Source organism: Mesoplodon bidens (genome assembly GCF_964165515.1).
Source record: "Mesoplodon bidens genome assembly, chromosome: 10".
NCBI lineage: Eukaryota > Metazoa > Chordata > Mammalia > Artiodactyla > Ziphiidae > Mesoplodon > Mesoplodon bidens.
Genome location: NC_138172.1, coordinates 56,337,239 through 56,360,058, shown reverse-complemented (window position 1 = coordinate 56,360,058; position 22,820 = coordinate 56,337,239). Strand labels below are relative to the sequence as shown.

Here is a 22,820-nt window from a genome sequence, read left to right as displayed (position 1 = left end):
AACTACCAACCAAGAATACTTTTCTGGCAAAGTTGTCCTTCAGAATTGAAGGGGAAATAAAGATATTCTTAAACAAACAAAAGCTGAAGGAATTCATCCCCAGTAAACCTGCATTACAAGAAATGCTAAAGGAGTTCTTAAGCTGAAATGAAAGGATGCTAATTAGGAATATGAAAACATAAAAGTATAAAGCTCTCTGGTAAAGGTAAATATAAAGTTGTATTCAAAATACCTAATAATGGTGGTGTGTAAGTCACATATAAACCCGGTATAAAGGTTAAAAGAAAAAAGTATTAAAAATCTCTATAGCTCCAATACTTTTTTAATGGACACATAATAGAAAAAGATGGAATTGTGACATCAAAAACATAAAATGTGGGAACAGGGTAAATGTGTGGAGATTTTGTATGTTATTGAAGTTATCAGCTTAAAATAGAATGTTATAACTATAGGATGTTTTAGGCAAGCCTCAAAGAAAAAATGTATAGTAAAAAGACACTGAGAAAGATAATGAGAAAAGAAGCAAATTGTACCACAGAAAATCATCAAATCATAAAAGATGAGAGAAAGAAGAAAATAGGAACAAAGGATCTATAAAACACCCAGAAAATAATTAACAGAAGGGCAATAGTAAGTCTTTACTTGTCAAAAATTACTTTAGATGTAAATGGACTAATTCTTTAGTTGTAGACTGAAAGTGAAGGGATGGTAAAAGATATTCCACACAAGTGGAAAGCAAAAGAGAGCAGCAATAGCTATTCTTGTATCAGACAAAATAGAATTGAAGTAAAAAAACTGTAAAAAGAGTCAAGGTTGTTATATCATGAGAAAGAGGTCAGTTCATCAAGAGAATTTAACAGTTGAAAATATTTATGCACTCAATATTGGAGCATCTCAATTTATAAAGCAAATATTAACAGATTTGAAGGGAGAAATAGACAGCAATACAATAATAATAAGGGATCTCGGTAGTCCACTTTGAACAATGAATAGATCATCCAGACAGAAAATAAGGAAAACTGTACTTAAATTATACGTTAGATGAAAAGAATCTCACATACATATACAGAACATCCATCTAACAGCAGCAGAGTGCACATTCTTCTCAAATGTACATGGAACATCTTCCAGGATAGATCATATGTTAGACCACAAAACTAGTCTTAACAAATATAAGAAGATTGAAATCATATCAATCATCTTTTCTGACAGTAATGGTATGAAACTGGAAATCAATTACAGGAGAAAAACTGGAAAATTCACAATATGTGGAGATTAAACAGCATGCTCCTGAACAAACAGTTGGTCAAAGAAGAAATCAAAAGAGAAGTCAAAAAATATTTTGAGACAAATGAAAATGAAATGCAACATAATAAAATTATGGGATACAGCAAAAGTGATTCTAAGAGGGAAGTTTATAGTGATAAATGTCTACATTAAGAAGAAAGATCTCAAACAAACTAACTTTACCCCAGAAAAAACTAGAAAAAGGAGAACTACTAAGCCTAAATTTAGTAGAAGGAGGAAATAGCACAGATCAGAGCAGAAATAAATAAGAGACTAGAAAGATAATAGAAAAGATCAGTGAAACTAAGAGTTGGTTTTTTTGAAAAGATAAACAAAATTGACAAACCTTTAACTAGACTTAACAGAAAAAAAGAAGACTCAAAATCAGAAATGAAAGAGGAAAATTTACAACTGATTAAAACTGATGCCTCAGAAATACAAAGGATCATAAGAGACTACTGTGATCAATTATATGCCAAAAAATTGGATAACATAGAAGGTTGGAGAAATTGCTACTAGAAACATACAACCTTCCAAGACTGAATTGTGAAGAAATAGAAAATTTGAACAGACCAATAACAAGTAAGGTGATTGAATCAGTAATCAAAAATTCTCCCAACAAAGAAAAGTCTAGGACCAGATGGCTTTACTGATGAATTCTCCCAAGCATTTAAAGAATAATTAGTGGTAATTCCTTCTTAAACTCTTTCAAAAAGCTGAAGAGGAGGGAACAATTCCAAACTCATTTTACAAGCCCAGGATTACCTGATACCAAGATCAGAAAAGAACATTACTAGAAAAGAAAAGTACAGGCCAATATCCCTGACGAACATATATGCAAAAATCCTCAACAAAAATACTAGCAAACAGAATCAACAGCACATTAAAAAGGATCATATACCAGGATCAAGTGGAATTTATTCACAAGATTCATGGATAGTTTAACATAAACCATCCATTGATTTGACATTTACAGTCAAATCAGTAAACATGATACACCATAATGAAGCGGAAAATAATCATGTTATATCATCTCAATAGATGCAAGAGAAAGAATTTGACAGAAGGCAATACCCTTTGAGGACAAAAGCTCTTGACAAATTGGGTATGGAAGGAATGTAGGTCAACAAAATGATAGCCATGTATAACAAGCTCACAGTTAACATGCTCACTAGTGAAAACTGAAAGCTTTTCATCCAGGATCAGGAATAAGACAAGGGTAGCCGCTATCACCACTTTTTTTTTTTTTGGTTTTTTTTTTTATTAGTTTCTGCTTTATAACAAAGTGAATCAGTCATACATATACATCTGTTCCCACATCCCTTCCCTCTTGCGTCTCCCTCCCTCCCACCCTCCCTATCCCACCCCTCCAGGCGGTCACAAAGCACCGAGCTGATCTCCCTGTGCTCTGTGGCTGCTTCCCACTATCTATCTACCTTACGTTTGGTACTGTATATATGTCCATGCCTCTCTTTCGCTTTGTCACAGCTTACCCTTCCCCCTCCCCATATCCTCAAGTCCATTCTCTAGTAGGTCTGTGTCTTTATTCCTGTTTTACCCCTAGGTTCTTCATGACATGTTTTTTTCTTAAATTCCATATATATGTGTTAGCATACGGTATTTGTCTTTCTCTTTCTGACTTACTTCACTCTGTATGACAGACTCTAGGTCTATCCATCTCATTACAAATAGCTCAGTTTCATTTCTTTTTATGGCTGAGTAATATTCCATTGTATATATGTGCCACATCTTCTTTATCCATTCATCCGATGATGGACACTTAGGTTGTTTCCAGCTCCGGGCTACTGTGAATAGAGTTGCAATGAACATTTTGGTACATGTCTCTTTTTGAATTATGGTTTTCTCAGGGTATATGCCTAGTAGTGGGATTGCTGGGTCATATGGTAGTTCTATTTGTAGTTTTTTAAGGAACCTGCATACTGTTCTCCATAGTGGCTGTACCAATTCACATTCCCACCAGCAGTGCAAGAGTGTTCCCTTTTCTCCACACCCTCTCCAGCATTTATTGTTTCTAGATTTCTTGATGATGGCCATTCTGACTGGTATCACCACTTTTATTCAACATAGTACTGGAAGTTCTAACCAGGGCAATTAGGCAAGGAAGATAAATAAAAGCATCCATATCAGAAATGAAGAAGTAAAATTGTCTCTGCAGAATACATGATCTCATATATAGAAAACCCTGAGAATGCCATCAAAAAATTGTTAAAACTAATAAATGAACTCAGTAAAGTTGCAAGATACAAAATCAACAAACAGAAATGAGTTGCATTTCTATACATTGACTACAAACTCTCTGGAAAAGAAATTAAGAAAACAATCGAATTTACAGTTGTGTTAAAAAAGAATAAAATCCTATGTAATAAATTTAACCTAGGAGGTGAAAGATCTGTAAACTTAAAACTATAAAACATTGATGAAAGGAACTGAAGAAGACACAAGTAAGTGGAAAGATATTCCATGTTCATGGATTAGAATTAATATTGTTAAAATATCCATACAAACCAAAATAATCTGTAGATTCAATGCAATCCCTATGAAAATTCCAATGGCATTTTTCACAGAAATAGAAAAAATAATCCTAAAATTTGTGTGGAATCATATGAAACCCCAAATAGCTAAGCAGTCTTGAGCAAGAAGAGAGAGCAAAGTTGGAGGCATTCTACTTCCTGATTTCAAACTGTCTTACAAAACTATAGTGATCAAAATGGTATGGTATTGACATAAAAGCAGACACAGATCAATGGAACAGAATAAGGAGACCAGAAATGAACCTACATATATATGGGTCAACTAATCTTAAACAAGGCATCAAGAATATACAATGCAGAAAGGATAGTCTCTACAGTAAATTGTCTTGGAGAACTAGATGTCCACGTGCAAAAGAATGAAATTGGATCCTTAACTCACACCATACACAAAAATCAACTCAAAATGGATTAAAGACTTAAATGTAAGACCTGAAACTAAAACTTCTGGAAGAAATCATAGAGGAAAACTTCCTTAAGACTGATCTTGTCAATGATTTTTTTTGGATCTGACACCAAAAGCAGAGGCAACAAAAGTAAAAAATTAAGAAGTAGGGCTACATCAAACTGAATTGTTTCTGCATAACAAGGGAGACAATCAGTAAAATGAAAGGCAGCCTACAGAATGGGAGAAAATATTTGTAAACATAGATCCAATAAGGGGTTAATGTCCAAAATATGTAAGGAACTCTTACAAGTAACAGCCAAAGAAAAGGTTTAAGTTAAAAATGTGAAGTTTTTCTAAAGAAAATGTGTGGCCATCGGATATATGAAAAGATCCTTCACCTCACTAATCATCAGGGAAATTGTAAATCAAAACCACAGTTAACTATGTATCACTTCACACCTGTTAGGATGGCTCTTATCAAAAAGTCAAAAGATAATAGATGTTGGTGAGGATGTAGATACACTGGAAACTTGTACACTGTAGGTGGGAATGCAAAATGATGCAGCTGCTATGGGAAACAGTATGGAGGTTCTTCAAAAAATAAAAATAGAACTACCATATGATTCAGCCATCCCACTTGTGGGTATTTATCCAAGAGAACTGAAATCCGGATCTCAAAGACACATTAGTACTCCTAGGTTTATAGCAGCACTATTCACAATACCCAAGATATGGAAACAACATGTGTCCATTGATGGATGAATAGATAAATAAAATGTATAATGGAATACTATTCAGCTTTAAATAAGAAGGAAGTTCTGCAGTATGCAACAACATGGATGAACCTGGGGGACATTATGCTAAGTGAAAGAAGCCAGTCACAGAAAGACAAATACTATGTGATTCCACTTATATGTGGCATCTACAGTAGTCAAATTCATAGCATCAAAGAATGGAATGGTTTCCAGGGACAAGGGAAATGGTGAAGTGGGGAGTTATAAATTAGCTGGCATAAAGTTTTAATGAAGAAAGATGAGTAAATAATAGAGATCTGCTCTACAACATTATACCTATAATCAACAATAATCTATTATGCACTTTAAAAAATTGTCAAGAGGGTAGATCTCATGTTAAGTATTCTTACCACAATATAAAAAAATTAATAAAGTTTTTTTTTTAAAAAAAGACTGAAAATGGACTTCCCTGGTGGCACAATGGTTAAGAATACGCCTGCCAACACAGGGGACATGGGTTCAAGCCCTGGTCCGGGAAGATCCCACATGCTGTGGAGCAACTAAACCCATGCACCACAACTACTGAGCCTGTGCTCTACGGCCTGTGAGCCACAACTACTGAGCCCGTGTGCCACAACTACTGAAGCCCGCATGCCTAGAGCTTGTGCTCCACAACAAGAGATGCCACCATTATGAGAAGCCCGCACACTGCAACAAAGAGTAGCCTCCACTCTCTGCAACTAGAGAAAGCCTGCACACGGCAATGGAGACCCAACGCAGCCAAAAAAAGACTGAAAATGAATTAACTAAGCATCAACTCAAGAAGAGAAAGATTAGCTCAACAAAGAATGCCCGAAGAAAGTAGAAGAAAGGAAAGATTAAAGTGCAGCTATCAATTATACAGAATTCAAAAGAATAAAAGAGAAGACTCAAGCTCTGGTTGTTTAAAAAGCCCTGACAAGATAAATGAGGGGGAAAAGGTATGAACAAATAAAGAGTGAAAGAAACATAATGAGAAATATAGTAGATGCACTAGAATTCTTTTTTTTTTGTATTCTCACTTTTTTTATTTACAGATTTGAAATTTATTACAAGAAACATTCTAAGTTTGTTTCATGATGAATTGTAGAAAATAAGCAACAAATTTGTATTTGTGAAAAACTCATATAGAATGCTTCTACATGATTCATAATTTTCTATCAATTTTACTAATTTATGTTTTTGTTAAATAATATTTTCAATTTTTGTTTTTTAATTATGAGAAATTTCCAATTTAGAGAAAAAATGAAATACCTATATACTCATTGCCTGGACTTAGTGGACATTAACATTTTATTCTATTTGCTTCTGGTTGCTTAATTTTTTTAAGAACTATAGTTGATTTACAATATTTTATTAGTTTTAGGTATACAACATAGTGATTCAGTATTTTTATAGATAACAGTCCTTTTAAATTACTATAAAATATTAGCTATATTCCGTGTGCTGTATAATATATCCTTGTGGCTTATTTACTTTACACATTGTAGTTTGTGCCTCTTTAGAATTCTTAAATATTTGATAAAATTGGAAAATCCTCCCTTAAGCAAACTTTCCAAAAAAGGAGCACATTCTATATTTCGCTTTATGAGGCTGTTTTAATCTTGATGTCAAAAACAAAGACAAAACTAGAAATGAAAGTTGTAGAGCAATCTCATCTGTAAACACATATATGAACCAATCTTAACTAATTATTAATAAACTGATTGCAACAACATATGTTAAAGAAAAAGATGTTATGATGTGAACCCAGAATGCAAATATGGTTTATCATTAATTAAATCCATTAATACAACCTACTCAATTCACATATTTAAAAAGAAAAACCTTGTGTTTACCTCAGTATACAGAAAAGCCTTTGGTAAAATTCAACACCACTTCAGGTTTAACAACAACAAGAAAAATTCTCTTCATTAACTGGTAACTGAAGGAAAACAATTTTTTGTTACCTTTCAATGGTCTCTACCAAAAAAATTGCATATATGTTTGACTTTATAGTCAAATAGTAGAATCATTCTCTTTAAAATTAGAAAAAAAAGTCAGGATAATGGCTTCTATTCAATATTATACCTGTCCTAGCCAGTGTAATAAAAGAAGACATAAGGATTGGAAATAGAGAAAGAAAAAGAAAGCTGTCATACACACACACACACAAACACGAGGAAGTACACCACATGTGAAGTGAAATGCAAAACAATGCCTTGCCCAAGGATATAGAGCTGGTGAGGAGAAGAGCCAGGAATTCACATTTCATTTGGTTCCAAAGTCTGGAGTCAACAGCTTCTAATCTACTGTCCAGTGACCCACTTCAACTGTAATATAAAATGCATTATTATTCCTCATAAATTTCCTTGCCAAAGTATTAGCCAAATTAATATATGTGTGTGTGTATATATATATATATATATATATATATATATATATATATATATCAGCAACATTTCATAATCTTCCTTTAGATTTTGTTTTTCCTGTTTTTAGATTTTTTCCACTCTTTCAATATGATAAACAGTGCACAGTGAATATTGTTGGTCTTTGTATGTATGTTAGTCACTTAAAATTTTTTTTTTAGTTTTTATATTTTATAATTAATTTTTATTGGAGTACAGTTGTTTTACAATGTTGTATTAGTTTCTACTGTGTAGCAAAGTGAATCAGCTATACATATACATATATCCCCTCTTTTTTGGATTTCCTTCCCGTTTAGGTCACCACAGACCACTGAGTAGAGTTCCCTGAGCTATACAGTGTGTTCTCACCAGTTATCTATTTTATACATAGTATCAATAGTGTGTATATGTCAATCCCAATCACCCAATTCATTCCACCCCCACTTCCCCCCTTGGTGTCCATACGTTTGTTCTCTATGTCTGTGTCTCTATTTCAGTCCTGCAAACAAGATCATATATACCATTTTTCTAGATTCCACATATATGCGTTAATATACAATATTTGTTTTTCTCTTTCTGACTTAGTTCACTCTGTATGACACTCTCTAGGTCCATCCACATCTCTACAAATGACCCAATTTCATTCCTTTTTGTGGCTGAGTAATATTCCATTTTATATATGTACCACATCTTCTTTATGTATTCCTCTGTTGATGGACATTTAGGTTGCTTCCATGTCCTAGCTACTGTAAATAGTGCTGCAGTGAACACTGTGGTGCATGACTTTTTTTTTTGGGGGGGGGGTACACGGACCTCTCATTGTTGTGGCCTCTCCCGTTGCAGAGCACAGGCTCCAGACGCGCAGGCTCAGCAGCCATGGCTCACGGGCCCAGCCGCTCCGCAGCACATGGGATCCTCCCAGACCGGGGCACGGACCTGTGTCCCCTGCATCGGCAGGTGGACTCTCAACCACTGCGCCACCAGGGAAGCCCTACATGACTTTTTGAATTACGGTTTTCTCTGGGTATATACCAAGTAGTGGGATTGCTGGGTCGTATGGTAGCTCTATTTTTAGTTTTTTAAGGAACCTCCATACTGTGCTCCATAGTGGCTGTATCAATTTACATTCCCACCAACAGCATAGGAGGGTTCTCTTTTCTCCACACCCTCTCCAGCATTTATTGTTTGTAGACTTTTTAATGATGTCCATTCTGACTGGTGCGAGGTGATACCTGGTTGTAGTTTTGATTTTCATTTCTATAATAATTAGTAATTCTGAGCACTTTTTCATGTATTTGTTGGCCATCTGTATGTCTTCTTTGGAGAAATGTCTATTAAGGTCTTCCGCCCATTATTTGATTGAGCTGCTTGTATATTTTAGAGATAATTCTTTGTCGATTGCTTCATTTGCAAATATTTTCTCCCATTCTGAGGGTAGTCTTTTCGTCTTGCTTATGGTTTCCTTTGCTGTGCAAAGCTTTTAATTAGGTCCCATTTGTTTATTTTTGGTTTTGTTTTCATTATTCCAGGAGGTGGATCGAAGAAGATCTTACTGCGATTTATGTCAAAGAGTGTTGTGCCTATGTTTTCCTCTAAGAATTTTATAGTGTCTGGCCTTACATTTAGGTCTTTAATCCATTTTGAGTTTATTTTTGTATATGGTGTTAGGGAGTGTTCTAATTTCATTCTTTAATGTGTAGCTGTCCAGTTTTCTGAGCATCATTTATTGAAGAGGCTGTTTTTTCTCCATTGTATATTCTTGCCTCCTTTGTCATAGCTTAGGTGACCATAGGTGCCTGGGTTTATCTCTGGGCTTTCTATCCTGTTCCATTGATCTATATTTCTGTTTTTGTGCCAGTACCATGCTGTCTTGATTACTGTAGCTTTGTAGTATAGTCTGAAGTCAGGGAGCCTGATTCCTCTGGCTCTGTTTTTCTTTCTTAAGATTACTTTGGCTATTCAGGGTCTTTTGCGTTTCTATAAATATCGTAAAATTTTCTGTTCTAGTTCTGTGGAAAATGCCGTTGGTAATTTGATAGGGATTGCATTGAATCTGTAGATTGCTTTGGGTAGTATGGTCATTTTCACAATATTGATTCTTCCAATCCAAGAACATGGTATATCTCTCCATGTGTTTCTGTCATCTTTGATTTCTTTCATCAGTATCTTATAATTTTCTGAGTACAGGTCTTTTGCCTCCTCAGGTAGGTTTATTCCTAGGTATTTTATCCTTTTTGTTGCAGTCGTAAATAGGATTGTTTTCTTAATTTCTCTTTCTGATCTTTCATTGTTAGTGTGTGGGAATGCAATAAATTTTTTTTTTTTTTTTTGCAGTACGCAGGCCTCTCACTGTTGTGGCATCTCCCATTGTGGAGCACAGGCTCCGGACACTCTGGCCCAGCAGCCATGGCTCACAGGCCCAGCCACTCTGCAGCATGTGGGATCTTCCCGGACCGGGACACGAACCCATGTCCCCTGCATTGGCAGGCGGACTCTCAACCACTGCGCCACCAGGGAAGCCCTGCAATAGATTTTTGTGTATTAATTTGGTATCCTGCAACTTTACTAAATTTATTGATTAGCTCTCATAGTTTTCTGTTAGCATCTTTAGGGTTTTCTATGTATAGTATCATGTCATCTGCAAACAGTGACAGTTGTACTTCTTCTTTTCCAATTTGGATTCCTTTTATTTCTTTTTCTTTTTTGATTGCCATGGCTAGCACTTCCAAGACTGTTGAATAATAGTCATGAAAGTGGACACCCTTGTCTTCTTCCTGATCTTAGAGGAAATGCTTTCAGTTTTTCACCATTGAGAATAACGTTTGCTGTGGGTTTTCCATATGTGGCCTTTATTATTTTGAGCTAGGTTCCCTCTCTGCCTACTTTCTGGAGAGTTTTTATCATATATCAGTGTTGAATTTTGTTAAAAGCTTTTTCTGCATCTATTGAGATGATCATGTGGTTTTTATTCTTCAATTTGTTAATATGGTGTATCACATTGATTGATTTGCATATATTGAAGCATCCTTGCATCCCTGGGATAAATCCCACTTGATCATGGTGTATAATCCTTTTAATGTGTTGTTGGATTCTGTTTGCTAGTATTTTGTTGAGGGTTTTTGCGTCTATGTTCATCAGTGATATTGGCCTGCAGTTTTCCTTTTTGTGATATCTTTGTCTCATTTTGGTATCAGGGTGATGGTGGCGTCATAGAATGAGTTTGGGAGTGTTGCACCCTCTGCAACTGTTTGGAAGAGTTTGAGCAGGATAGGCATTAGCTCTTCTCTAAATGATTGATAAAATTCGCCTGGAAAGCCATCTGGTCCTGGATTTCGTTTGTTGGAAGATTTTTAATTACAGTTTCAATTTCATTACTTCTGATTGGTCAGTTCATATTTTCTGTTTCTTCTTAATTCAGTGTTCAAGGTTGTACTTTTCTAAGAATTTGTCCATTTCTTCCAGGTTGTCCATTTTACTGGCATATAGTTGCTTGTTAGAAGTCTCTTATAATACCTTGTATTTCTGTGATGTCAGTTGTAACGTCTCCTTTTTCATTTCTAATTTTTTTGATTTGAGTCCTCTCCCTTCTTGATGAGTCTGGCTAAAGGTTTATCAGTTTTGTTTAACTTCTCAAAGAACCAGCTTTTAGTTTTATTCATCTTTGCTATTGTTTTCCTCATTAGGTTAGTCTCTTTTAAGTTTATTTTCTTTGTATACATTCAAATGAGTGGGATTAATAGGTCAAAAATTGCGGCTATGGCTATTGAAATATATTGGCAGATTTTATTCTAAAGCGATTTGTAGTGATCATGGAAAGGTATATGATTATAAGTGTGTTTCTAATTATACAATTAACTCATGGATTAAGAGCTTCTTTAAATGGTGCTTATATTGGATAGTGGTTGTTATACTCATTTATTAATATGATATATGTAAGTCTTTTTTTAAAAATTAGGTTTTATATTACAAAATAAGTTGCTGATAGTTTTTCTTGTATTTTAGCTATATTACTTATTTTTTAGTATACACGTAACTATTATTATTGATGCTAGAAGTCAGGGGCTAACTCATAATTCTAACGTTTTATATGTTTAAAATTTTCATAATAAAGAACCTCTGAGAAATCTTTTTCAAATCACATGAATTAATAATGGATAAAAGGAAAAGCTATATAAGCAAAAGAATCCTTTATTTTTTTTTAAATAAATTTCAAATTTTCACATGGTGAAATATTTTGCTACCTTTGGTTTTCCTCAGAATTAGAAAAGGGGATTAAGTCACACTATGTCCACCATATATCCAAGAGGCAGTACAGCCTAGTGGATAAGACCACACAATTAGGGAGAAAACTGCCTGCATTTAAATCCCAACTCTGTCACATAGTAGCTCTGGGACTTTAAATAAATTACTTGACTTTTCTAAGCTTTCCTTTTCTCTCTAAAAGTGCTCATACTGAGGTTGTTGGGAAGACTTTATAAGCTATGTGCATAAGGCACTTAGAATAGTATTTGGCTCATAGTCAGCACTGAATAAGGCTTAGCTCTTATTATGGCAAAAGTACTGGATATATATCAGATATGTACTGACTGGTAATAGAATAGATATTATAGTAAACCTCTACTCCACTTCTGCTCCATCATACTTTTCTTATTTTTAATTTTGGAGGATTTTATGACCAGAGTGATTGATGCTTCTGTTTTGTTCCTTTGTTTCTGGGTAGGTGGAAACATAACATGTTCAGCATGTACATAGAGAAGGTGGGCAAAAAAGATATAAAAGAGCTACTTCTCGGATTTTGGCTTGAACTTTCTCTCCTTTTACCCTCAAATCTTATTCTTTTATTTTCCTGTTATTTATTTTCCAGATTAAATGCATTTATGGAAAAAGGAAAATTGAATAGTAAGATGATAGCAGAATATTGTAATAGAACAATGGATTCCTCAGTGGAAAACAACATGTATGTAAACAAAGTGTGGGTTCAGTGTGAGAATGAAAGTTGTTTGAAATGGAGATTGTTGTCAAGTGAGGACGCAGCCAAAGTTGATCACAATGAATCATGGTACTGCTTCATGAACACTGATTTAAGGTACAATAAGTGCTCTGTTTCTGAAGAAGACTTTCCTGAAGAGTCTCAGCTTCATCAAAGTGGATTTAAGATCGTCTATTCACAGCTCCCTCTTGGAAGCCTGGTTTTGGTAAAATTAAAGAATTGGCCAAGGTAAGATTTTTGTTGCTGTTTTATAGTAAACTATTGAGGTATAGTCTTGCTAAGTTTATTAACTTTCAAAACTTTTCAAAGAATCAGCTTCTTCCCTATTGTTGTCTAACTTCTTATTTATTATTTTTTGATCTCATTGTTATTCTTTCCCTGACTTCTTTGGGTTTAATTCTTCTTTTTCTAGTTTCTTAAACTGGAAACTTAGATAACTGACTCATATCTGTTTCCCTCCTTATATGAGCAATTAAAGCTACAAATTTCTCTTATTAAGTACTACTTCAGTTATATCTCACAAATTTTAATATGTTGTATTTTATTACTATTCAGTTTGTGATTTTTTCTTTGAAATGAGTTATTGGAAGTGTGTTTTTAAATTATAAAATATGCAGGATTCTAAAATGTCTTATTTTTATTGATTCCTAATTTAACTGTTGTAGTCTGTTTCATTGAATCTTGATTTATGGCACAGCATGACCTATCCTGAAAAAAATTTATATTCTGTAACTGTTGCCTACATGCCTAAAAGATTTTTTTCTTTTTCTTTAGGTATTTGTATATTTACTACTGTATGGCTCAGTTTTTCCTGTTCTGAGTTTATTTCCCAAGTATGCAATGTGCCTTTTCAGTGTATGGTTTCAAATCTTTTTATTTCAATAACATTTTTTTAAAAAATTTTAAGCAGTTTATTCAGTTGCATTGCTTTGATTTTATTTTGGGACTTCTGTAGTACTGATAGTGAATCTCCTTTGGTTAGATTTGGTATTACTTTTTTCTTAAACTGTTATCATCTTTTCATTTTTTTAATTTAAATGTTTCCCTTTCCATCTTTTATTTTTCTGAAGGAGTTACAAATTGAACTTATTTTTTCTGTGTTCCTTCCAGTATAGTCCTTATTGAAAACTTTATAATTTCTTTCATGAGTTTTGCTGCCTCTCTTTTTTATTTTTTTTAATTTTTAAATTTTTTTAAACATCTTTACTGGAGTATAATTGCTATACAATGTTGTGTTAGTTTTGGCTGTATAACAAAGTAAATCAGCTCTATGTATACATATATCCCCATATGCACTCCCTCTCGTGTCTCCCTCCCACCCTCCATATCCCACCCATCTAGGTGCTAACAAAGCATCAGGGTGATCTCCCTGTGCTGTGCGGCTGCTTACCACTTGCTATCTATTTTACATTTGGTAGAGTATATATGTCAGTGCCACTCTCTCACTTCTTCCTAGCTTACCCTTCCCCCTCCCCATGTCCTCAAGTCCATTCTCTATGTCTGCATCTTTATTCCTCTCCTGCCCTTAGATTGTTCAGAACCATTTTTTTTTTTAGATTCCGTATATATGTGTTAGCATGCGATATTTGTTTTTCTCTTTCTCACTTACTTCATTCTGTATGACAGGCTCTAGGTCCATCCACCTCACTACAAATAACTCAATTTTGCTTATTTTATGGCTGAGTAATGTTCCATTGTATATATGTGCCACATCTTCTTTATCCATTCATCTGTCAATAGACACTTAGGTTGCTTCCATGTCTTGCCTATTGTAAATAGTGCTACAATGAACATCGTGGTATATGACTCTTTTTGAATTATGGTTTCCTCAGGGTATATCCCCAGTACTATGATTGCTGGGTCGTATGGTACTTCTATTTTTAGTTTTTTAAGGGACCTCCATACTGTTCTCCCTAGTGGCTATTTCAATTTACATTCCTACCAACAATGCAAGAGGGTTCCCTTTTCTCCACACCCTCTTCAGCATTTGTTGTTTGTAGATTTTCTGATGCCTATTCTAACTGGTGTGAGGTGATACCTCATTGTAGTTTTGATTTGCATTTCTCTAATAATTAGTGATGTTGAGCAGCTTTTCATGTGCTTCTTGGCCATCTGTATGTCTTCTTCGGAGAAATGTCTATTTAGGTCTTCTGCCCATTTTTGTATTGGGTTGTTTGTTTTTTGATATTGAGCTGGATGAGCTGCTTGTAAATTTTGGAGACTAATCCTTTGTCAGTTGCTTCGTTTGCAAATATTTTCTCCCATTCTGAGGGTTGTATTTTAATCTTGTTTATGGTTTCCTTTGCTGTGCAAAAGCTTTTAAGTCTCATAAGGTCCCATTTCTTTATTTTTGTTTTTATTTCCATTTCTTTAGGAGGTGGGTCAAAACGGATGTTGCTGTGATTTATATCAAAGTGTGTTCTGCCTATGTTTTCCTCTAAGAGTTTTATAGTGTTTAGCCTTACACTTACGTCTTTAATCCATTTAGAGTTTATTTTTGTGTATGGTGTTAGGGAGTGTTCTATTTTCATTCTTTTACATGTAGCTGTCCAGTTTTTCCAGCACCATTACTGAAAGCACTGTCTTTTCTCCATTGTGTATTCTTGCCTCCTTTCTCAAACATAAGGTGGCCATATGTGCATGGGTTTATTTCTGGGCTTTCTATTCTATTCCATGTATCTATATTTCTGTTTTTGTGCCAGTACCATACTGTCTTGATTACTGTAGCTTTGTAGTATAGTCTGAAGTTAGGAAGCCTGATTCCTCCAGCTCCATTTTTCTTTCTCAAGATTGCTTTGGCTATTTGGGGTTTTTTCTGTTTCCATATAAATTGTGAAATTTTCTGTTCTAGTTCTGTGAAAAATGCCATTGGTAATTTGATAGGAATTGCACCGAATCTGTAGATTGCTTTGGGTAGTATAGTCATTTTCACATTATGGATTCTTCCAATCCAAGAACATGGTATATCTCTACATCTGTTTGTATCATCTTTAATATCTTTCATCAGTGCCTTATAATTTTCTGCATACAGGTCTTTTGCCTCCTTAGGTAGGTTTATTCCTAGGTATTTTATTCTTTTTTTTTTACAGTGGTAAAAAGGAGTGTTTCCTTAATTTCTAGTTCAGATTTTTCATCATTAGTGTACAGGAATGCAAGAGATTTCTGTGCATCAATTTGTATCCTGCTACTTTACCAGATTCATTGATTAGCTCTAGTAGTTTTCTGGTAGCATCTTTAGGATTCTCTATGCATATTACCATGTCATCTGCACACAGTGACAGCTTTACTTCTTCTTTTCCTTTTTGGATTCCTTTTATTTCTTTTTCTTCTCTGATTGCTGTGGCTAAAACTTCCAAAACTATGTTGAATAATAGTGGTGAGAGTGGGAAACCTCGTATTGTTCCTTATCTTAGTGGATATGGTTTCAGTTTTTCACCATTGAGAACGATGTTGGCTGTGGGTTTTGTCATATATGACCTGTATTAGTCTTAGGTTGAGGTAAGTCCCCTGTATTCCTACTTTCTGCAGGGTTTTTATCATAAATAGGTTTAAGCTTTAGTTGAAGCTTTTTCAGCATCTATTGAGCGTTTCATATGGTTTTTGTTCTTCAGTTTGTTAACATGGTGTATCACATTGATTGATTTGCGTATATTGAGTAATACTTTCATTCCTGAGACAAACCCCACTTGATCATATTGTATGATCCTTTTAATGTGCTGTTGGAATCTGTTCGCTAGTATTTTGTTGAGAATTTTTGCATCTATGCTCATCAGTGATATTGGCCTGTGTTTTCTTTTTTTTGTGACATCTTTGTCTGGTTTTGGTATCAGGGTGATGGTGGCCTCATAGAATGAGTTTGGGAGTGTTCCTGCCTCTGCTATATTTTGGAAGACTTTGAGAAGGATCAGTGTTAGCTCTTCTCTACATGTTTGATAGATTTCACCTGGAAAGCCATCTGGTCCTGGGCTTTTGTTTGTTGGAAGATTTTTAATCACAGTCTCAATTTTAGTGCTTTTGATTGGTCAGTTTATATTTTCTATTTCTTCCTGGTTCAGTCTCAGAAGGTTGTGCTTTTCTAAGAATTTATCCATTTCTTCCCGGTTGTCTATTTTTTTGGCATATTGTTGCTTGTAGTAATCCCTTAACGATCCTTTGTATTTCTGCAGTGTCAGTTGTTACTTCTCCTTTTTCATTTCTAAGTCTGTTGATTTCAGTCTTCTCCCTTTTTTTCTTGATGAGTCAGGCTAATGGTTTATCAATTTTGTTTATCTTCTCAAAGAACCAGCTTTTAGTTTTATTGATCTTTGCTATCGTTTCCTTCATTTCTTTTTTATTGATTTCTGATCTGATTTCTATGATTTTTCTCCTTCTGCTAACTTTAGGGTTTTCTTGTTCTTTTCTCTCTAATTGCTTTAGGTGCAAAGTTAGGTTGTTTATTTGAGATGTTTCTTGTTTCTTGAGGTAGGATTGTATTGCTATAAACTTCCCTCTTAGAAGTGCTTTTGCTGCATCTCATAGGTTTTAGGTTGTCGTGTTTTCGTTGTCATTTGTTTCTGGGTATTTTTTGCTTTCCTCTTTGATTTCTTCAGTGATCTCTTAGTTATTTAATAGCATATTGTTTAGCTTCTATGTGTTTGTATGTTTTACATTTTTTTTCTGTAATTGATTTCTAGTCTCTTTGCGTTTTGGTTGGAAAAGATAATTGATACAATTTCAACTTTCTTAAATTTACCAAGGCTTGATTTGTTGCCCAAGATATCATCTATCCTAAAGAATGTTCCACGAGCACTTGAGAAGAAAGATTATTTTGTTGTTTTGTATGGAATGTCCTATAATTATCAATTAAGTCCATCTTGTTTAATGTATCATTTAAAGCTTGTGTTGCCTTATTTATTTTCATTTTGGATGATCTGTCCATTTATGAAAGTGGGGTGTTAAAGTCCCCTACTATCATTGTCTTACTGTCGATTTCCCCTTTTATGGCTGTTAGGATTTGCCTTATGTATTGAGGTGCTCCTATTTACGGTTAATAAATATTTACACTTGTTACATCTTCTTGGATTGAACCCTTGATCATTATATAATGTCCTTCTTTGTCTCTTGTAATAGTCTTTATTTTAAAGTCTATTTTGTCTGATATGAGAGTTGCTCCTCCAGCTTTCACTTGATTTCCATTTGCATGGAATATTTTTTTCCATCCTCTCACTTTCAGTCTGTATGTGTTCCTAGGTCTGAAATGGATCTCTTGTAGACAGCATATATACGGGCCTTTTTTTTGTATCCATTCATCCAGTCTGTTCCTTTTGGTTGGAGCATTTCATCTATTTACATTTAAAGTAATTATCGATATGCATGTTCCTATAACCATATTCTTAATTGTTTTGGGCTTATTATTGTTGGTGTTTTCCTTCTCTTTTCTTTCCTGCCTAGAGAAGTTCCTTTAGCATTTGTTGTAAAGCTGGTTTGGTGGTGCTGAATTCTCTTTTGCTTGTTTGTATAGCTTTTAATTTCTCCATCGAATCTGAATGACATCTGTGCTGAGTATAGTAATCTTGGTTGTAGGTTTTTCCCTTTCTTTAGATGTGTCATGCCGCTCCCTTCTGTCTTGCAGAGTTTCTGCTGAAAGATCAGGTGTTAACCTTATGGCAGTTCCCTTGTATGTTATTCGTTGCTTTTCCCTTGCTGCTTTTAATATTTTTTTTTGTATTTAATTTTTGATGGTTTGGTTAATATGTGTCTTGGCATGTTTCTCCTTGGATTTATCCTGTATGGGACTCTCTGCGCTTCCTGGACTTTATTGACTATATTCTTTTCCATACTAGGGAAGTTTTCAAGGATAATCTCTTCAAATATTTTCTCAGTCCCTTTCTTATTTCTTCTTCTTCCTGGAACCCTATAATTTGTCTTTTTGTCTTTTTTTTTTTTTTGCGGTACGCAGGCCTCTCACTGTTGTGGCCTCTCCCGTTGTGGAGCACAGGCTCCGGACGTGCAGGCTCAGCGGCCATGGCTCACGGGCCCAGCCACTCTGCGGCATGTGGGATCTTCCCAGACCGGGGCACGAACCCGTGTGCCCTGCATCGGCAGGCGGGCTCTCAACCACTGCGCCACGAGGGAAGCCCTGGAACCCTATAATTTGAATGTTGATGCTTTTAATGTTGTCCCAGAGGTCTCTGGGACTATCCTCCATTCTTCTCATTCTTTTTTCTTTAGCCTGCTCTGCAGTAGTTTTTTCCACTATTTTATCTTCCAGGTCTCTTATCAGTTATGCTGCTATTGATGCCTTGTAGAGAATTTTTAATTTCATTTATTGTGTTCTTCATCATTGTTTATTTGCTCTTTCATGCTTCTAGGTCTTTGTTATACGTTTTATGTATTTTCTCCATTCTATTTCCAAAATTTTGGATCATCTTTACTATCATTACTCTGAATTCTTTTTTTGTTTGTTTTTTTTTGTGGTACGCGGGCCTCTCACTGTTGTGGCCTCTCCCGTTGCAGAGCGCAGGCTCTGGATGCGCAGGCTCAGCGGCCATGGTTCATGCGCCTAGCGGCTCCACAGCATGTGGGATCTTCCCGGACTGGGGCACTGTGCTACCAGGGAAGCCCTGAATTCTTTTTCATGTAGCTATTTCCTTTCCATTTCTTTGGTCTGGTGGGATTTTACTTTGCTCCTTCATCTGCTGCGTATTTCTCTGTTTTCTCATTTTGCTTAACTTACTGTGTTTGGCATCTCCTTTTCGCAGCCTGCAGGTTCACAGTTCCCGTTGTTTTTTGTGTGTGCCCCCAGTGGGTAAAGTTGGTTCAGTGGGTTGTGTAGGCTTCCTGGTTGAGGGGACTGGTGCCTGTGTTCTGGTGGATGAGGCTGGATCTTGTCTTTCTGGAGGGCAGGATCGTGTCCGATTGTGTGTTTTGGGGTGTCTGTGGAGTTAGTATGATTTTAGGCAGCCTCTCTGCTAATGAGTGGGGTTGTGTTCCTGTCTTGTTAGTTGTTTGGCATGGGCCGTCCAGCACTGGAGCTTGCTGGTCATTGAGTGGAGCTGGGTCTTAGCATTGAGACTGAGATCTCTGGGAGAGCTCTCACTGATTGATATTACATGGAGCCAGGAGGTCTCCAGTGGTCCAATGTACTGAACTCGGCTTTCCCACCTCAGAGGCTCAGTACTGACACCCAGCTGGAGCACCAAGACCCTGTCAGCCACATGGTTCAGAAGATAAGGGAGAAAAAAAAGAAAAAAAGAAAAGTAAAATACAGTAAATAAGTTATTAAAGTAAAAGATAAAAACAATATTATTAAAATAAAAACATAAAAAAGTAATAAAAAAGAGGAGAGCAACCAAAGCAATAAACAAATCCACCAATGATAACAAGTGCTAAAAACTATACTAAGATATACATGAATTTCAGAAACTTATCAGTCACATACAGCAAACCCCAAGTCTACAGTTGCTCCCAATGTCCACAGCCTCAATTTTGGGATGATTTGTTGTCTATTCAGGTATTCCACAGATGCAGGGTTCATCAAGTTGATTTTGGAGATTTAATCCGCTGCTCCTGTGACTACACGGAGAAATTTCCCTTTCTCTTCTTTGTTCGCACAGCTCCTGGTGTTCAGCTTTGTATTTGGCCCCGCCTCTGTGTGTAGGTCGCCCTCTGGCATCTGTTCTTCGCCCAGACAGGATGGGGTTAGAGGAGTGGCTGTTTAAGGGGCACTGGCTCACTCAGGCCAGGGGGAGGGAGGGTATGGAATGCAGGGCAAGCCTGCGGTGGCAGAGGCTGGGGTAATGTTGCAACAGCCTGAGGCGTGCCGTGTGTTCCCCTGGGGAAGCTGTCCCTGGATCACAGGACCCTGGCAGTGGTGGGCTGCACATGCTCCTGGGACGGGAGGTGTGGATAGTGACATATGCTTGCACACAGGCTTCTTGGTGGCTGCAGCAGCAGTGTTACCATTTCATTCCCGTCTCTAGTGTTCGCGCTGATAGCTGTGGCTCATGCCCTTCTCTGAAGCTCGTTTAGGCGGTGTTCTGTATCTCCTCTCCTCGCGCACCCCCAAACAGTAGTCTCTCGCCTCTTAGGAAGGTCCAGACTTTTTCCAGGACTACCTCCTGGTCAGCTGTGGCGCTCTAGCCCCCTTAAGGCTGTGTTCACGCTGCCAACCCCAGTCCTCTCCCTGCGATCCGACCGAAGCCGGAGCCTCAGCTCCCAGCCCCCGCCCGCCCTGGCAGGTGAGCAGACAAGCCTTTTTGGGCTGGTGAGTGCTGGTCGGCACCGACCCTCAGTGCAGGAATCTCTCCGCTTTGCCCTCTGCACCCCTGTTGCTGCGCTCTCCTCTTTGGCTCTGAAGCTTCCCCGCACCCCCACCCCCCCAGCCTCTGTCTCCACCAGTGAAGGAGCTTCCTAGTGTGTAGAAACTTTTCCTCCTTCACAGCTCCCTCCCACTGGTGCAGGTCCCGTCCCTTTTCTTTTGTCTCTGTTTATTCTTTTTTCTTTTGCCCTACCGAGGTACGTGGGGATTTTCTTGCCTTTTGGGAGGTCTGAGGTCTTCTGCCAGCATCAGTAGGTGTTCTGTAGGAGTTGTTCCACATGTAGATGTATTTCTGATGTATTTGTGGGGAGGAAGTTGATCTCCACGTCTTACTCCTCTGCCGTCTTGAAGGTCCTCTCCCTCCTCTTCCTTTTCTCCCGTCATCTTGTTTTCATTTATATTCACCTATTCTCCATGAAAAATATCAGATGTTTGCTTTCATTGGGAGACTGTGATGGGCTCATGTAACACACACACAGAACACACATGAGAGGCCTTCAAGTCAGTGCCTAGATTTGTGCTCTTGCTCTGTCACTTACCGTTGTGGGCTGAATTGTGTTCCCCCAAAGGTCATAAGTTAAAATTCTAACCTCAGAATGTGACTGTATTTGGACTAAGGGCCTTTAAAGGGGTGATTATGTTAAAAGAAGCCATTAGAATGAGCCCTAATCCAATCTGACTGGTGTTCTTATAAGAAGAGAAAATTTGGATACACAGAGAGACTCCAGGGGTGCATGTGCACAGAGTAAAGACCATGTGAAGACAGAGCACGAGGGCAGCAGTCTGCTGCCCAGGGAGAGACCTCAAGAGAAACCAGACCTGCTGACCTTGTTCTTGGACTTCTAGCCTTTAAAACTGTGAGAAAATAAGTTCCTGTTGTTCAAGCCACCCAATCTGTGGTATTTTCCTATGGCAGCCTTAGCAAACCAATACATTTAATATCTTTGCAGAGAGATTCAACCAATACACTTAATATCTACCTCATAGAGATTTCCACATCTCAGAGAGATTTGGAATGTTACACATCAGCTCTGAGTAACTTTTTGTTACTGAGAGTTTTTCTAAGGATCAAATATGAAATGTTGTAAAAAGATATATATATTAATTGACTTCTGTGTAACTAGGATGGGCATGAAGAGGAACTAGATGGTTATGTATATGAACACTCATTTTTGAAGTTATTTATGAAGGTATTTGTAGTCTCATTGTCATTTTTCATATCTCTAACATTTTGAAAGCAGAGTGTTTGTATTTTCTACTGGAAATTCTGAAGTTTCAATAACTCTCATTTAAGAAATGGTTTTGAATCTTGTCACTATATCTGAAATATTATGTTAGAAATTTGATTAGGAATTTCTTTTGCAGTTTTGTACTTACAGCTGAGGGTTAAGATTTGAAATACGAATGAAGCATGTTTTACTCTAGTCCCTAAATTATCTCCAATCTATGATTAGGACTGTCAAAATGCTGCAGAATACAGCTGTAACTACCTTCTTGTTGTTTGGAAAGAGTAGAATGCACTTGGCACGTAGTCACATTTATTTCTTTTTATAAACTAAGTACAAATGAGCACAGACTTAAAATACAGATTAAGAAATTCAAATCTGTTGCTGTATAGCTTATTCAGTTCCACAAATACAATAGAAAGATGATAACAAGATAAATTGCAGTAGTAGAATATAAAGCTGAATTAGCCTACTAAAAGCAGCCAAACATCAATTTTTTTTTTTTCGGTATGCAGGCCTCTCACTGTTGTGGCCTCTCCCGTTGCGGAGCACAGGCTCCAGACGCACAGGCTCAGCGGCCATGGCTCATGGGCCTAGCCGCTCTGCGGCATGTGGGATCTTCCCGGACCGGGGCACGAGCCCATGTCCCCTGCATCGGCAGGCGGATTCTCAACCACTGCGCCACCAGGGAAGCCCCAAACATCAATTCTTAATGAAGAAATGTTATAGACCCTGAAATTTCAAGTGGGAAGACCAGTCAGCTGGCTACAGAGACACTTAACGGTGTAGCATTATCTGGGTCAATTCTTATTAGCCCGTGTCCTTACACGAAGCTTTTGAAGGCTTAGAAATTCGATCTTACCAACATCTCAGTTATTCTTTCTCAGAAGAGTTCATACTTTCCAATAAAGCTAAAAA

General features: G+C 36.7%; 1 protein-coding gene across 4 annotated transcripts in view; it reads left to right on the top strand.

Annotated features, from left to right (window-relative positions):
* Nucleotides 1–22,820, top strand: part of ZCWPW2 (zinc finger CW-type and PWWP domain containing 2) — a 152,497-nt gene that overhangs the window by 52,941 nt on the left and 76,736 nt on the right. For 2 of the 4 annotated variants that reach the window (XM_081245815.1, XM_081245818.1), the window contains exon 2: nt 12,252–12,605. In XM_081245815.1, coding sequence (XP_081101941.1) covers nt 12,265–12,605 — 341 coding nt within the window. In that variant the 5' untranslated portion in view covers nt 12,252–12,264. Of the gene's footprint in view, nt 1–8,607; nt 9,937–11,592; nt 12,145–12,251; nt 12,606–22,820 lie in introns of those variants that run through there. The other 2 variants (XM_081245817.1, XM_081245816.1) reach the window with 2 other exon arrangements.